This window comes from Cryptomeria japonica, chromosome 5 (genome assembly GCF_030272615.1).
Source record: "Cryptomeria japonica chromosome 5, Sugi_1.0, whole genome shotgun sequence".
Lineage (NCBI taxonomy): Eukaryota > Viridiplantae > Streptophyta > Pinopsida > Cupressales > Cupressaceae > Cryptomeria > Cryptomeria japonica.
Window position 1 is genome coordinate 192,127,398 of NC_081409.1, and position 18,481 is coordinate 192,145,878.

An 18,481-nucleotide genomic window follows, 5' to 3' on the forward strand; every position below is an offset into this window, starting at 1 on the left:
TAACTTGTTAATGAAGGGTTCTAATGAACACACATTGAAGATGGAGTGCATTACACAAAAGTGATCATATTTCTTTAAACAAAAAAGTTAATGGAAGGTTGGATAAACTTATCATATCGCTATCAAGAGAATATCAGGCTGATAGATATCATGTGGTATTGATTCTTTGGAACAAAGAATCAGTACTGCAAAGCATACGAGGAGAATATGGCAACTAGCTTAGACAAAATAAGAAAGTAACATTAGAGAGACCCAAATGCGTAAATTGTTTTCCATCAAACAGTAGCCATACCAAGACCTTCGCTTGCTAAATGACCCCGGGCATCTCCATCTCCTTGCAACTCAAAAATAAATCTAAGTTTAACATTCTGAAATTGACTTCAGAAAAGAATTTGAAATATTTGTGAATGGTATCTCATTACAACTATTATAGTAATGTTTTGTTTATAAGAAACAAATGTACATAGGCAGAAATCTTTTGTTCCAGTTCTTACACCTATTTGCAATTTACAGAGATTCTTAAAGTGTAAGCATCATAAAATAATAAAAACACAAACCTGACCAGAGATGAAACTTACTAGAAAAGTAGGATTGTGATAATCTTCTTTAAATATGTCAGTTTGAAGATCTCGAAACAAGCGATGCTCTGGAGTGTCATAACGTCCATCACAAAGATCAAGCCCGCCAATGAAGGCAGTAAGTTTTCTATTATTTCCAGGACCTTGTGAATCTACAATCACACTTTTCTGATGATGAGTGTATAAGCTACCGACAACCTGGAGAGACCGATTCCAAAATCAAAACAACATAAATAGACTGAAAGCCAAAAGAAAGTATAACAAGATCAAGTCAACAAAAACGTGAACAAATTTGTCTTTGATTAAAAAAACTGTTATAAATTTTTAGAACATTTTTTTTCAATCTGTCTGATAGAAGGCCATCATGTGCAACAATGTCAATGAGTAGGGAGCAGGGTCCCAAGGGATTCGACCCCTTGACCTCCAAGGGAGCCAGCACCTTTGAAGGGCAGACTAAGGAACAATTTTATTTCATTATACTACAAGCTAATGCATCTCTTGAACTTCTGTTTCTTAATAACCTGCAACAAAGAATCCATTAATGGTGCAATTTTATAAAACATTTGGCTCCCTGCATCTATTGGATGAACAAAAAAGCTCGTAAAGGAACCTCTTCAAGACAAAATAATATTCTCTCGTGTTAGAGAAATGGAAAAAAAGATAAGCGACATCCAAATTCATAATTTCATTCTAACTATTACTGAGGTACACTCTTCAGGTCAATTTTCATATTGCTTAGGCATTTGACTGATAAGTTACATTATTTTCATAAACTCTTATTCAGTCAAATTGCATAAGCTTTCTCCTTCAGAATAAAATATTTTATTCTTGTGTAAGAGAAATGGAAAAAAGAAAAAAAGATAAATGGGATCCCAATTCACAATGGCATTCTAACCATTGCTAAGGTTTACTTAGTAGGTGATTTTTCATAATGCTTAGGTATTTGACCAATATATATTCATTATATTCTTGAAGTCTTATAAATTAAATTGCATAAGCTTTCTCCTCTATGCTGATAAAGAATATGGAGGGTAAACATGAATATGCCACATAATTTCCAGAGATCATACCAAATGGAATGTTCATGAAAAATCTTACAGAAGATACACTGGTTAGCTCCTTTCTATATGATTAGCCCACTTAACAAGGTACCCGATGAAGCTCCATCCTTAGCTAGCTAACAACCTAATAGATCAAACAAAACTTCATAATGCCAGGTATCAAATGGATGGTTATTTATCAGTGTTCCACGGCCGTTGGGGACAGGGGTACGATTTCGGGGATGAGGGGACAAAGGGCCTAAGTTTGGGGACAGCATGGGGGGGTCGGCGGGGTGGTGGTGCTGATATAGTTATACATATAGTACTTGAATGTAGAGACCTTAAAGTTTGTATGATCTAAAACTGTGTTATTCTGAACCAGTAACTGCAAATTTAGGAATATATTTGTTATTGAACTGATATAGAATTTTCTTTACAACAACAATTTAAGCTTTCAGATTACATAGAACTCAATATAGAATTCGAACAGCAACACACAGCAGAGAATAACTCTTGAGAGTTTTGTCTCAAGACCATATAGAGCTCGAGCAGCAACACACAGCAGTAGTGGTGCTCTTGGGGGTTCCATCCCAAGACCCAAATCGTGCACAAAGGCAGACCAAAATATTCAGCTAACCAGAAAACAAAGTAGAGTCTTCAATATATACCCACTTGGGCAGTAAATTAACTTGTAGTGCAAGGCAATTAAATAATCGGATTGCCTTCAATGAAGGGATGCCTATCTGTAAAGAGGCAACCCACAGTTAGCAGCGAGTTGGCTGAAGTTGGTAGAAGCTTCCAGATTACAAATAGTGGCAGACAGTTGGCACAATGTAAATCTGATTTGGCCCCCTCCAAGAAGTCAGTAGAAGACACAAAACAAAACAAAACAAAATCTGATTTTCTTCAAGAAGTCAGTTGTCACTGCAAAACAAAATTCGGTTGTCAAAACAAAACAAGATCTGATTTTTTCTGCTGAAGGACAAGAGTGTACAGTTGGCTACCAGCACTGCCGTCCAGACCAGGTGGCCCCATTTTACGGGTTCATCACATTGAAAAACTAGTTGTGAAAAGATGTATAACAGTATAAGAATTACATTTCAAATGAAACTATAGGAGATTAGTAAAATTATAAAATAGCAAAATTTGAAATACTAAATCTAAAAAACGAAGATTTCTTGAATGCCAATTGCATTAGTCTTTTCTAAGTTTTTTCTCCTCTTTAGCTAGCTGGTAAAAAAATCAGAATTAGACATTTGAATGTAATCAATAGTTTTAGTGATTTTGTATTGCATTGGGGGAAGGGGTGGGGCCCACGTAAAATTAGGGTTACCCACCAACCCCAAAAATCACTCAAAATTAATAAAAACAAATTCAATTGTTTTTTGACATGTTCAGACAGGAGACTCCTGCAAGTCTCCCCGCCCTTCGAGAGATGCATGGGAGTCTCCAAAGGAATCTCCACCGGTGCTCTGCTGAAGACGCGGAGATGTCTCGGCGTCTCCAAAGTCTTGGAGACGCCGAGACATCTCCACGTCTTCAGCGGAGCACCGGTGGTGGTGGTGCAGCACCGAGTCTTGGAGACGCCGAGACATCTCCGCGTCTTCAGCGGAGCACCGGTGGCGGTGGTGGAGCACCAGTGGCGGTGGTGGGACGACGGGAGACGCCACGTCCCCGTCTCCCCATCTTGGAGATGTGGGTCTGAGGAGGGGGAAACGCATTTCCATGGAAAACTGTTATGTGCTTTGTAACATCATGCATAGTGCACATTCAAACAGTTTTACGAGCAATGATTGTGAAATCCTTCTCTATAGTAATGACTTGACATTAAACCTTTGTTTTTCAGAATGATTATTATAAACATTGCCAAGACGAGTAGGCCTTTAAGGAATGATTTGTTACAAATGCAGTTCATTTCTACTTTTCAAGCATTCCAACAGCAGCACATCACACTTCAAAGTCGTATAAATCATAAGGAAAGTTCGTATAAATCATAAGGAAAGTTAAGCTAGAGGTGAAAATCCCAAAGTGGTTGATTACATTCATCATGCCCCCCATACTAACAATTTAACAAATACTTAAAAGTGTTTTTGTGCTAAGTAGATCCATTTCCTTGTAATTATTATCAACATACATGAGAAAAATTAGCGTAACGACTATCCATGAAGGTCATCTTGAGAAAAGTTAAAGGCACATAGGTCAAATCCCACAAAAATTAAAAATCCAATTGAAAATGCCTAATAAAGCCCTCAATAACATAACACATACGATAAGATTGGGCACACTGCATTGGATTGAGACTACAATCTAACATTTTATCCAGAATTTTGTTTTCAAAAGCTTTCTTTGATTGGATGAAAACAAAAAGAATGATAAAAGATGCATGGGAACCACTGAAGTGCTGTACCTTCAAGGCAGTATGCTTTTTGTTGATCTCTTCTGTTGTACACAATCCAAAACTCAACGATTGTGTTACATTATACGCATTTTCCATCATCAATTTACCGATTAATTGTACGGCAAATCTAAATCCATATTAATAGTCATTCCTAACAAGTGATAATGATGTCATTTCTTGGTCTGGTTTTTCAGACTAGCAAGTTTTGGCAGGTTGATCATGATCGATATGTTCCAAAATCAACAAAGTTAATTCCAAACAATGGTGAATGTGACTTGAAGCTGCAAAGAAATATATTAGCAAGCTAAGGACAATGAAATGAGTCTAAGAAGCACACTAGTATGTGAACAAACCTATCCAAACAAGCAGATTTGATTTTGTAAATCCATCAAGGCAGACCAGGTATTTTTGGTGCATATATTTTTAGCAAGAAGTCAGATCGTTGCATTGTGAGGAAGCAATTTTGTTTAAGTAAATCAGCATTCAGTTCACCACATGGAAGTCTTAGAAATAAGTAAGCACATTTAGTTAAGTGGTGGATCATTCGAAGAGAATTGTTCCATGCAAAGTGGTGGCACTTCGGTCAAAGACAAAGATAAAGACTTTCAGAAAGTGAATTGAACCTTGGAAAGCAGCAAAGGATATCCTAACCAGCTCCAGTCAGAGAAAAGACAAAACTCCCCAGTCAGCACCAAAAGAAGGCAAGGCAATTATTTGAGAAGTAAATCAAATGCTCAATTAGTGAGCAAGTCGACGGCCAGCATAATAGATGAAATTTGGTAGCTATTACAATAAATTGTGCCTATATGGAGAAAGTTTGTTTCATCATAAATTTAAAAGATTTTGTATCTTTTAGAAAAACTAGTCAACTAGTGGAAACTGCACCTAGAACGAATAAAACTGGTGCCTTTCCTTGTGTTGCCTAGTCAGATGCAGTCAAGTTAGTGAAATCATGCCTAGGAAGAGACAAAAAGCAATATCTAGTCAACACAAGGTAGTCAGACAAAAAGCAATATCTAGTCAACACAAGGTAGTCTCTAACATAAAGAAAAAAATACCACATTTTAGATTTATTTGTATTTTCTAAATTTACGGTGAAATCAAGAAATCACACCATGTAGAAAGGAGCTAACCCATAAGAAACACACCTTGGGTTTGGAATCTATGGAATGTACAAATTGAATAAGACAAATGCAGATATATTAAGAGAATCATACCCACCAATGAGAAGAAATAGAATACTGGCATGCTTTTTATATGATATTGTCATCTCCTAATCGTGCCAACGTAAGTGACAAGTTAATCACACTTATTTTCAAAGTTTGTTTCAAATACAATATGGACCTAGATTTGTAAAGGTGTTGATATTCTTAAAATGGCAATAACTCCTCTAATTTCTGCCCTCCCGCTTATTTTTAAAGTTTGTTTCAAATACAATAGGGACCTAGATTTGTAAAGGTGTTGATATTCTTAAAATGGCAATAACTCATCTAATTTCTGCCCTCTTGAGGACAAGTCAACCGTACAAAGAGTTCAATGTCCATATTTGGTGTTTGAAAATATTAGAAAATAGCGACGGTGTCTTATATGAGAAGAAACCCATCAACCAATCATCTTTTGTCATCTTTTTTTGATTGAAGACATTTTGAAAACAAATATAACTACAAGAACAAAAGAGTGGAACTAGCAATTGCATGGATTAATTTTTAGAATAACTGCACAAAATATTTTGTAATAATATTGCATTTCAAGAAATTAAGAATAGAATTTGTTACCTTTTATTATTTTCTCACACATAGCTCTATAAGCAAAATAAATGTCATTTTTCATTTAAATCCTAATTTTACTTCTCACGCTTATTGATCAAAAAAAAATTTTACTTCTCACGCTTTCATATTGTTGAAATTCACCAAGTGTTATTGTTATTCAATATTTGTCATTCACTCAATGAAATTTATTAGGCCTTTCTTGCTTTTAAATGTCTATTAAGATGTCTCCTTATGTATGCCAAGGGTTAAATTGCTTTGATATGTTTGCAAGTTTTGTATTGTATAATTGTAGGTTAAAATTTGCTTGTATTAAATAAAACAGCTTGCATACCTTCATTTTGAATCCTAGATATTTTATGAATGGCTACTACCTCATTTCTCTCTCTTTTTGTTTGCATAGCTTCATTTTGAATCCTAGACATTTTATGAATGGCTACTAACTTATTTATCTCTCTCTTTTTGTTTTAGATATATTGTACACTACAGAAATGTTGTATGATCAATGAGAAAAAGATTGATTGCTACATCAGAAGGGTGAAACTTAAAAAATGGACATATTTGATGAATTAAAGCACATGGAAAACAATAAAAATAGCAAACTCAATGATGTACTACACATTGACATCAAAATGGACAAAGCATAGCGTATATTTGAATGACAAACTTTTAAAGGGTACTATAGAAAAATTTGTTCTAAAGGATGTATTAATGTCATGTCCTCTTTTTGAGATAAGAAAATTATTTAATTTATAAAAAAATTACTTGAAGTATAATATTCATAAAAAGGCAACTTATGTTTTATAATTTATTATTAAAAAGGTTATTTTAAAAGAGGGGCCAAACATGACACTAAAAATGGCGTTCACAAATTAATCTATTTTACAGTGTTACCCGGAAACGCATTTCCACCCTAAAGGCACACGTTCCGGAAACGGAAACAGTTTCGGGGATGGGGGGACGGCCAGAAACGTTTCCAAGCCGTCCTTGATCCACGAACATTTTAGGAAACCATCCCGGAAACTCGGAAATAGTCAAGTTTTTTTCAGGGATTTTTGACCGTCCCCGAGACAGCTGGGGATGCCCAAGCTGTCCCTCGACCATCCTGGGGACAGATGACCGTTTCCGACAGTAGACACATTTAAAAAACAATTTTTTTTATAAAAGTTATTTTTCATTCCAGCAATATTTTCATATTTATTATTTATTATTAAATTTTTATTTTGATGAAATATTGCTGTGATTAAAAATTTAAGGAAAGCATTTAAAAAAATATAATGAAATATCGCTGATATTAAACATTTCAGGAAAGCAATTAAAAAATATATATTTTTAATATCGAAAGCAGTTAATTTTATTTTTTATTTTTAATATCAATATAATAATATCGATATCATATGATACCGATATGTCATATGATATCGATATAAGTCAGTTTTAAAAGAAAAAATTGGAAAAAAAAGAACCTTTGCCATTTATTATTGACAGAGCTTTCACTCACAGCAGCGATGCAGAATAGTTATCCCTCTCAGCAAGGGAAGAGAAAGACTGTGAACTGGTGAAGTGTGAAAGGGTTTTTAGATGTGAAAGGGTTTTTAGATCTGAGCAAGGGAAAAGAAGACTGTGAAGTGTTATAATGTTATGTAAATTTCAGATTTCTATATATATATATATATAGCCATCCCCTGCCATCCCCTGCTCCGAGAAAAAAAAACATCCCGGAAACCCGTATCACCATCCCCCCATCCCGGAAACTCGGGGTAACAAGGGTATTTTATAAAGGTTCTTCTAGTCACTTTTTAAAAATCAAGTTTAGAGGGAAACGGAGAAAAAAATATATACTTTTCCTCAGAAAGCCTACAAAAGGAGGAGTTGAGGAATGGAGAGGGTTACCATTTCATATCATCAAATTCATTTCTTTGAAGATTGAACATTGTTTTTCTTTTTTGGCCTAGGACAAAACTCCTTTGGAAAAGAACGGATTTGAGGACGAAAAGTGCATATTGATCATGGATTGCAACATACACTGAGGTATATTGATGAATATAGTACAATGGTGTTGTGTATATGTTCTTGTGTCTCTTTCTGCAATGTGTGTTGATAGCGGATCAGTGATCACTAATCTCTACTTAGATCAAACTGTCATAGCTCTTGGTTTCAGGAGGTAATCGTTAGCAAGGAGATTTCATGCTACTAGACTTCATAGTTGAGAGCTAACACCTAGTGTCATGTCCCCACCAAAATGAGAAGTAGCAGCATTATTGATTAAATCAAATCGCAGCCTTTAGACTTTATTCCAGACAGCTGCCTTAGAAATAACAGCAGTTTAAATAAGAGAGTTATTTAATATTAACCTAAGGGAAATAATGATTCATTAGATTAAATAAAGAATATACTTCACGACAGAGATTTCCTAGAATATAAAAAAAATATATATATATAATTAAGGTTCAAGAGTTGTGACTCTCAAAAGGACAGATAATGAGAAGGCAAGACTTCTCCCTCATATTAGAAGATATAAAAGGGAGAAGAATTCATTTGAAGTAGGACATCCAGGATGGAATAGAATGAATGGAAATAAGCATTTGATCTATAATCAGAAAATAAGACAAATAAAAGCAGAATCTGATCTAATATTATCAGCCTGAAATTAGTAGGTTTGTTGTTTATAACTAGGGAGGCGGATTCCAATTGCCAATGGCAACATTGGAATCCGCTTTAGGGCTGGGCCCTTTCTCACGCCACACTTAAAAGATTGTGTGTTCCCTTCAAATAGGGCCGACCCTATAAAAGAACACGCCACACATTAGATGAAATAGAACATAAAATGGCGCCAAGTTTAAATTAAACCAAGCCAACTTAATAAAGGTCAAGCATCATATAAGTAAAGTACTTTTGGCAAGCATCAAAATAATCTTCATTCGTTCAACCCTCAAGCGCATTAGCTCTGCAATCTAGTGCGAAATCTGATTGGAGAAGTAGGCGAATTCATCTATCTGCTGCAAGTTAATTCTGTGCAAATACATCTGCACCTTGAAGGTGAATTCCATCCAAATGATGCAAAGTATGTCTGCTGTTTGAAGGCATAATACTTCTGTCATATGAAGAGCTAGGTCATCAAGGTGCAGATCTGAAGATGACATTTCCATTGATTTGAACAGCAAAGAAGTACTGTTTACCCTAGGTGTTTTCATCAAGCTACCTAAGAGATAAGTAATGTAATCAGAATATTGAATATAATCCATAATCAGATCTGAAGATCCTTTCTGGCTGGGTTTTTCCTCCTAGGAGGTTTTCCCAGGGTAATGGTGTCTTGTTTCATTTTGCTTATCTTCTATGTTTTGTTCCTAAGTCTAAAAATCATTAATTCTAACTGCAAACAATCTAATTTAATAGTTAAATTCTGATTTCTTGGTCTTCCATTAATCTGAAAGTATAAAATTCAACAAGGTTTACTTGTGGAAATGTGATATGAGCATATGAATGCAATATTTATATTTTGCTAAAATTTATAGGGCTAATCGATGGATAGATAACTGATTGAAATAATAAGACATTACAGTATTTGAGTTGTAACAGTAAGAAATTAAAAAGGCAGTAAGTTGCAGCAGACTGTTATATTTCTTAAGTGAGTGGTATGCCACATGCTGAATCTAATATTCATTAATTGGTGAATCTGTTTAGGAATAGAATTTATTTATTTATTTAAGTTGCCAATCCATCAAGAATCTTAGGATTAGTAATTATTCAATTGAACTTTCCTACAAGCAATCATAGTAAAGAAATGTGATAGGGAGATGCAGTACTACTGGTTCCGTCAATTAGGTAGACCACCCCAAGTTGGTTTGCTTGTGGGCCAAGGGGTCAAATTGTCTTGGATGGATGTTCTGCACTCTTGGGCTTAGTTGTGGAGAACAGTCTCCGGGTGCCCTATCATGCTTTCCCATTGATTTCTAATATGGTTGGCTGTTGGAAAAAACTATAGTATGGATCCAAACGCATAGGAATCATTACGAACATTTTGTTTGATGTTAATTGATTATTTTTCTAAGTTCAATTGCTATTATGTAATTTAGTTAAAGAATACTCTTTGACAATAAATTGTATTATTGGAATTGTTGTTTTTGGGGAAAAATCAGGTATATCCCAAAAGGGGGCATTACACCTATCAGGTCCTAGCTTTGTCAACCTATGTTTATATCATATTCAACATTTTAAAACCTCGCTCTAAATATGTAGCATACCAACCTCCACGAGAAGAGTCAAGTACAGTGTGTTACTTGTAATTTTGAAATTATTGACGATACATTGTTTTTGTATTTGTTCAATTTTGCTCCATGTTACTTTTAAGGTTGATAACTTTTCAAAAAATATGACACATTCCAGACAAAAACACACAAGGGAGCATACTTTTTTTTTTAAATCATAAACAGTTTTGTGACATACTTGATATCATTCTTCTGAATAAAATGGTAAATTGATTGTCATTTCCTAATTCTATGGTGATAAAACTTCAATAAACAGAATTTAGAAAATCTTGTGAAATTTACCCGCTGTTTGACCCAACTCAGCTTACTGCTTGCATATCGAGGTGAAAGAACACAGTGAACTGATGAATGCTTGAAAAATTTTTTGGTTTCTTCATCATGTGTTTGCATAACTCCCTCCTACACTTACCATAAAGATAAAAAGAATTTAGCTATTCCAGTTTATAATATCATGCTTACTTACAGAAATGTCTTAGTGTAAATTCAACTGGAAGAAAATTGTTGAAACTCATAAATATATTACCAACTATAATTTCCTCTGCATACTCAAAGGCCACAATATGTCATTCACACAAAAGAAAGTACATAGAAAGAATATTTATTAAGTCTACAAATGACATGAGTACTTCAATGGAACACAAAAGCAAATTCAGTTATATTTGAAAATTCAATTACATTACAAAAGTGCTGCAATTAAAAAAGCCTTAGGTTTTGAAAACTTGCTAAACAGTAAACCACGAGGAGAGCTGGAGAATTATTGCTCACAGAGATAATTTCTTTCTCTCTTTTGATATGCTCATGTCAAATTACAGTACACGAATTTTATTGAAGATTGCAAATAGTTTATGGCAGATTGGAGATAATACTTTCAAAAATTACTTATGAATACAAAGTTACAAACCATGAAAAGGTAGGTAAATGTAATATTCACTTTAATTTTAAATTTCAAAAAAGCTTTACTGCAACCACAAAATGATATTACAGATGGAAATATTAAAAAAATAAATACTTACAAGACGCACGGTGACCAAGCATGCCAAGAAATTGAAACAATGCAGTGCAGACATAAGTAGTTTCAACAGAAAACATAAATCAAGAGGTGGATTATGATAGAGAGTATATCAAACATACTGTTTTAATTAGGAACTTGTCATGTGATGTTTTGTCATCCCAGACCAATAGCAGCACACGGACACCTTCTTGAGATTTGTATTTTAGAAGTTCCCCCAGGTTCAAAAGTCCTCCCTCTGGCAATGGTTTTGTTGGTTCCTTCACAAGCCTTATTTTGTGATATATGGACCATCCTGTAATGTAGACCAAATGGTGTGCTTCAAGTATAGCATGGCAAATATCCTCCCAGCATCTTCCACGTTCAAACTCCTTTCCACCATCCAATCGAATTGGCAGGTGTAAATGATCACGTACATGAGCATCCTGATACAGGGAAACCATCCCACCTTTCCGAAGTGGGAAATAAGTGTGAGGAACACCAGAATGATCAGGCCCAGAACCAATGCCATCTTTGTACAAGGGATCAATCTGAACTGGGGCAAACTGGAGTGAAAGACGCAAAGCAGAATCAGGTTTAGGTGGTTTTCCATACGAATTTAGCACTGGAAACCAGTCATCCGTTTTCTCACCACTTAAAACTTCTTCTGCCGATATTGCAACAGTCCCTATTAGTTGAGCTCCAAAAAGATCATTGTCCTTAACAAGAAACTCCACTTTCCCCGCAAAATGAGCCAAGTGAATAGTAAAATGCTCGTCCCACTTAGGTAATTGGCTGTTGGTTATAATACGGGTTTGGGCAACAGTTGCTCCAGCAACTTGGACCGAAACATAAGGATCGCTTGTAATAATTTTATGATGGTGACGCTGTCTATTTTTCTGCCGATATTGCCCTCCACATGAATTGAAAAATGTGAAAAATTGTCTAGCTCTCTCTGACATCATATCCATATTCGGCAGATCCTTAGCCTCAAAAATCCAAACATCCAAAGTACCGTGCAGAAGAACTTTTTTCTGAGATGGGACTTTCTTCAATGATACGTCTTCCATCTTTTCAGTTCCATTAAATGAGCCAATATCAGCCATTGTAATCGAGATTAAAAATAGAAACACAAATCAAAAACTAGCACCCAACCTAAAGCCGTAAGCACTCGGAAGTTGGAGATTTTTCCTGGTAAAGAGATGTCGTCAAATCTGCACTTGCAACTTGACCCTTAAAAAACCCGATTCAGATCTTCTGAACATTCAAAAAACGAGCTTCAATACCCAGCGTGTAGCCGTAAACACTCAAAAATGAAAAATTATTCCTGGCACTGAACTTGCAGCCTTCACCCTTATCATGGACCCGCATCTCAATCTTCTGACCTATAATACCCAGCGTGTAGCTGCAAAGACTCAAGAATGAAAAATTCTTCCGGGCACTGAACTTGCAGCCTTAGCTCTTATCCTGGAACCTCTAACTCGGTCTTCTGGCCTTTAAAAGTGGGCTCTAGTGCCTAGCCTGTCGCTTTTAACACGCAAAAATGGATAACTCTTTCTGCAAGGAACGCCCTCAAATTTGCACAGAACTTACAGCCATGGCCCTCAATTCATACAACCCAATTCCAATCTTCAGGATTTTGAAACTAGGTATGTTAATCATCCAGCCTGTAAAAACTTAAAATTACAGGATTCTTTCTGGTGGGTGTGTCCTCAAACTTGTACACAGACCTGATCTGCGGAACCCAATTCAAAACTTCAGCATTCCCAAAGTTAGGGTTCAAAACCAACATTACAGCTCCAAAAAGCAGAGATTATTCCTCGTAAATATACCTTAAATATCTTCTTTCATCATCACTACACTCAATTCATAACTTGTAGACTTCGAAAAGTGGACTTCAAGACTAATTCCAGATGTTCGCTTCTTTAAGTTTTAAAAGAAATAAGATTTCCAGCGAAGAACAACTACGGGTGGGGCAGCTACCAAAACAGATTGTTGATACCTTCCCGAGCAATTTCTTTGAATTCAAAAGAATTATATCTTATTAATCCCTCCTCATCACGCTACATCATGACGAATCCCAGTCTACTTTAGCGAAATCAAAAACAATGTGAAATCAACAGATCTGAGTAAATATCATGGTTTTGTACACAATTCAGTTTAACCAACTGAATTTTTTTTTTTCTCTTCTCAGTGATGCATTGAAACTGAGACTTACCTGAAACAGCCAATGACACTTTCAGTTGAGTATGGACTTGATGATGGGGCACCTCACCAATTCACCTGGCCTACATGATCGACATGTGTATTCTTTTCCCCGATTCCAACTCCTGGTCTTTTCCTCCACTCAGAGATGAATCAACATTGGTTCGAGGGAAAAAATCATTTAAAAAAAATTTCTTTCACCGATGTGAAAGATTGCCTTCCTTTTTTCATTTGTTTGTGTCTAAAACAGTTCATTAAATAATTATAGCTAAAATGATTTTTGGGGTTAAAAATCTTCCATCAAGAAAAGAATAATCTTTTTTGACCTAATTTTTGAATAAGTCATTGGATTGCAATAGTGTAAGTTGTATTAAAAAATTGTTTATATATAATTATAAAGTCAAGTTTCGTAAAAAGAAAATAGAAAAGATAATGAATTTCATGTTTTTTTTAACCTAATTTTTGAATAAGTCATTGGATTGTAATAGTGTAAGTTGTATTAAAAAATATTGTCTATAGATAATTATAAAGTCAAATTTAGTAAAATAGAAATAGAAAAGATAATGAATTTTCACATCTATTTCAACGTGAAGATTTAGACTTGCAAATATAATAATTTTCTAAAAGTTTGAATCCAGTGAAAACCACAACGGAATTCAAATGCATACAATATTAGTTGAATGGACTGTGGATATTTATTGATGTTGACAACGACAATGTCATGCTTTAGCCAAGATAATATAGATATGTTTTAATTGAATTTATGAACTGAGATAAATGAACACTTCAGAATAATATCTAGACATTTTTACATTATTTTATATATATAAATACCTTGATTTGAGAAATCAAAAAGATTATTTTAAAATTATAAAATAAATTTTGCCACCATATATATAATATTTCTTAATAAGTTTTAAATAAGATTTACAAATAATTTATAAATTAATATAATTCTATATAAAAAAAATTTAAGAAACTGTCAAAATTTATTTTACAATTTTTAAATAATATTTTTTATTATTGGATGGTGGCCCAGCTATTAAATTACCAAAATAATAATAATATTTTTAATATTTTTATATTTAATTTTAAATAAGATTTCTTTTAATATTAAATTAATTGTTTATCTTTAAACTTTGATATTTCATATTCATTTTGATTGTTGGCTACATATTAAGATTTTAAAAGATTTTTAACTTTTTGGTGGAAGACTTTATATCATTGTCAGCATTCATTTGGCTGGTACATAAACGGATAGCTATAGATAAGGGAGCCCTACGTGTCAATTGATGTGCAAAAACGACAAACAGTACGCTCTCAATAAAAGTAGTTATTCGATTTCAACTTCAAAAGGAAAGGAAAATCATGTCCCCTTAGATAGCGAGCCTTAAAATGGTACATGTTATAATGGGAATAAATCATATCCACAAATTAAGGAAAAATGTTTTAAATTTATTTTACTATAAAATAATTAATTATAATGAGACATATAATAAATTAAACTTCCATTAATAAAAAATCATTATTTATTTTTATATGTAAATATGTATAGTCATTTATTTGATTTAAATTCATATTTAAAAGTATTAATGACATTTTTTTTAAATTATTTAAAAAATGAAAAAATATTTATTTTTTATTTTTTTAAAATTAAATTATTAATTTTTAATAACTAATAATAGTGAAAAATTAAATAAAAAATGGTGTGATGAGGGCCTCTACAACAACGATCATGGCTGAGGAATGAATCTCCCCAATTTCCTTTCCGAAGGAGATGGGGGAATGAAGATGAGCCCACATACGTTCAAAGCATTGGGGTGGCTATAGGAGCAAACAGAATACCGATTGGAGCGAGGAGACGAGGATTTTTTCAAAGCCATTATGATACAAGCCCTAAATGGAGATATGGTGATCTTAGGAAAGGTTTGAGATCGAAGTTTAATAGAGGGGTATACAGACAAGCTACATGGGTACGGGAGGACTCGAAAAGAGACAATATGTTCAAGAACCAAAATAGAACTTAGCAATGGAAAATAAAACCATGGGAAGGTGGAGATCTGAGGCAGAATAGAGCTAAAGGAGGAGATAAGCAAAAAACAGACCCTCACTCTGTTAAGAGAACCGGTAGCAAGATAATAGTGCTACCTCCAAATCTTTTGAAGACATCTGCAAATCATCTAAAGAATAGAGCATTATTTATCAAATGAAATGGGACAAAAGGATCACAGGAGGAAATCATGGCATGGGGGAAAGAATCCTTTCCAAGCAAGTTGAGTATCTGCCCTCTCCAAAATGAGTTCTTTTTAATAGAATGCATAGATCTCAATTTGAAAATGGATCTCCTCTATGGAGTTCCAGTTTTTTATAAAGAATCTAGTTTCAATAGGTTAAACTGGAACCCTAGTTTGGATCCATGTAAACAATATTTTAACAAACAAAAAAAGTTGGATTAGTTTGGTTGGCCTCTCGACAGAATTTTGGCATGAAGGTGCATTAGTTAGAATAGGAGATGCCCTGGGAACTTGTTTAGGAATAGAAGAGGACTTTCTGAATGGAAAGTTAGGAGATGTAGCTAACCTCTATGTAGAGATAGATTCAAGCATGGGGATCTACAAACAAATAGAAATCTTGTCAGAGTTTGGTAAGTGGAAACAAAGAATTGAAATGTTGAAGAACGGTATTCCTGAGAAATGTTTGATGAGGGAAGCTATGAAAATTGGGAGTTCTTCTAACACCCATGGAACAAAGGATCCCAATATCTTGAAAGAAGATATGAGAACTAATAGGGAACAAACAAAGAAGGAAATGAGTAATGGAGGCTTAAAGTTCGAAAAGAAACAAGCATCAGGTGACTCGAAAGGGGAGGACTCCCAGATAGCCAAAGGGGTCGAGGGGGGCACATTAGTTATCCATTCAACTCAAGAAATAGAATCTACCCATATGACTCTTAGGGAGATGAGGATTAAAAATTTAGGGTCTAATGGTATAAAAGGAAAATTAGAGATATCAAGACAAAATACAAATCAGGGTTTGGAGAGGAATGAAGAAGTTTCTTCAAAGTCTAAGTAGAATGTCAGAAGAATCACAACTCTTGAAGAATTCAATGATTTAAAGAAGGATAGTGAAGCCTTGAATGAAGAAATCAACCTACAAGTGTTTATCCTCAACAATGCAAGAAGGACTGGCTTGATTAATCAAAGGAATTTAGTGTTTAGGAAGGACCATCACAATAATGTGTATCAGAGTAATAAGGTTGGAGTCTCCCTAGAAGATTCTCAATTAAGGAATTCAAATGAAGAGAGGGTATTTGAGACAATTATGGAGAGCCCTGGCTTTGAAAACAAATTGATAGAACCAGAAGCGATGTGTGAATTCTTAGGGCCCTCTCCATCAGCAACTCATGAACTCAGAGGAATAAAGAGAAGCAATTTTCAAAATGATTCAAAAAGTTTTAGAAAATGAAGGGATTGAAGAAATGGAATAGGAGCTTCCTATTGATGCAAAAAACCCTATTATAATGGAGGAAGATGAGGGTGGGGAGGAATGTTTGGGATTATGCTTATGCTACCCCAAGAGGGACAAACAGGATTGTGGGAAAATAGATAGGAAATGGAGAGGAAGGAAATCTTTAGCAAAACTTAGGTTAAAGGACAGATTTGCTATAGACCAAACCAAGATAACCACACTGTTGAATGTAGGGAAGTGGAAGAACCTTCCCAAAGAATCATGAAGATACTAACATGGAATGGTAGGGGACTCAATGCCCCTAACAAGAGGCGCTTAATTAAGCGCGACATTAAAAGGAGTCAAGAAGAGGTAGTCCTAATACAAGAAACTAAATTGAATAAGGAGGAGATGGATGATTTTAGGAAGGGTTTAGGGCTTTGGGAGGTTAAGGCAGTTCAAGCTGAAGGAGCCTCAAGAGAAATTACCATATTCTGGAATCCAAGGAAGATAGATGTGGAATTGTTGATAGAGAGAAGTAATTAGATGGCAAGTTATGTAAAGAGCATCAATAGTGGTATTCGGTTTAGACTGATTAATATTTATGGACCCACCCCGACTGATAAAAAAAGGAATTATGGAGAGTTATTGAAGAATATACCAACAATAATGATTTTCTGCATACAATCATGGGAGGAGATTTTAATGTCATTCTACATCTATCATAAAAGAAGGGTGAAATTTAGAGGGAGCTACAACCACAAATTGATTTCAAGGATTGGGTAAACTGAAATAGCATTCTAGAAATAAAGTGTGATAATGGTATCTTCACATGGAACAACTGCAAGAAAGGATTTAGCAACATTGTAGAGAAACTAGATAGGTTTTTCTTTAAAGGGGATTTTTTATCCTTTAAAGGAGAAATGGTCTCCTCAATTGTGGCCCAAGTTGGATCAAATCATTATCTAGAGGTAATGGATATTGCTAAGGAAAAGAGTGATGCAAGTGTGGTTGTCATTATACCAAAAGATCAACTTGTCAATGCTCGATACAACCACTAGACTTATAGAATCCACAGGAGGTGGTTAAGCCATGTCACAAACCCAAGCGTTGCACTGCACAGCATAAGGAGACCAAGGGCACACACCTTACAACAATCCCCCCAGCACAAGCGAGGGGTTTGAACCTGTGACCAAGCTCGAATACCACTTGTTACAAGTGTGGTTGTCGTTGCATCAAAAGATCGACCTGTTAATGCCCAATACAATTGTAGCGTCATAAAATTGTGACCTTGCAATTTTTTACCACATTTGGGTCTTTGCATTGGCGGATGAATCCTTAAGCCTGGTTGGAGACCCAAGGCATGCTCATACCACCTGAAACTTGCATTTTCTTGCACCCCGCATTGCTTGCTCTCACTTCATGTCCTGAACTAGGGCAGGACAGGGGTGTGGCGCCCCTGTCCCAACCCTATTTTGGGCTCCTTTCATTCAAATTGTGCATTTGTCTTGTCAATCATGAGTGGGAAAAAGTTTTCCTATGTCATCCTAAGACAAAAAAAATAGTTAAAAACCCCTAATTGGCAAGTATATAAGGAGCATTTTCCCCTCCCATTTGCATGAGTGAAAGTAAGGTGAACAAGCATTATCATCCTTGAACATTCAAGCATTCAAGAATCTAAGCATCCTTTCAAGCATTGAGCATTTCAAGTCTCCTTTCAAGCATTAAGCATTTCAAGTCTCCTTTCAATTCTAGGTGTTGCATTCAAGTCAAGGATTCAACCATTGAAGA

General features: G+C 34.9%; 1 protein-coding gene across 6 annotated transcripts in view; it reads right to left on the minus strand.

Moving 5' to 3' along the window:
- LOC131043274 (phospholipase D delta) overlaps positions 1–13,484 on the minus strand; it is a 104,277-nt gene extending 90,793 nt beyond the window's left edge. Inside the window, exons 1-4 of one of the 6 annotated variants that reach the window (XM_057976470.2) lie at positions 13,257–13,484; positions 11,182–12,773; positions 10,333–10,449; positions 579–776 (exon numbers count right to left, since the gene is read on the minus strand). In XM_057976470.2, coding sequence (XP_057832453.2) covers positions 579–776; positions 10,333–10,449; positions 11,182–12,144 — 1,278 coding nt within the window. In that variant the 5' untranslated portion in view covers positions 12,145–12,773; positions 13,257–13,484. Of the gene's footprint in view, positions 1–578; positions 777–10,332; positions 10,450–11,181 lie in introns of all 6 variants that reach the window. The other 5 variants (XM_057976469.2, XM_057976468.2, XM_057976467.2 and 2 more) reach the window with 5 other exon arrangements.
- Between the last annotated feature and the right edge of the window lie 4,997 nt (positions 13,485–18,481).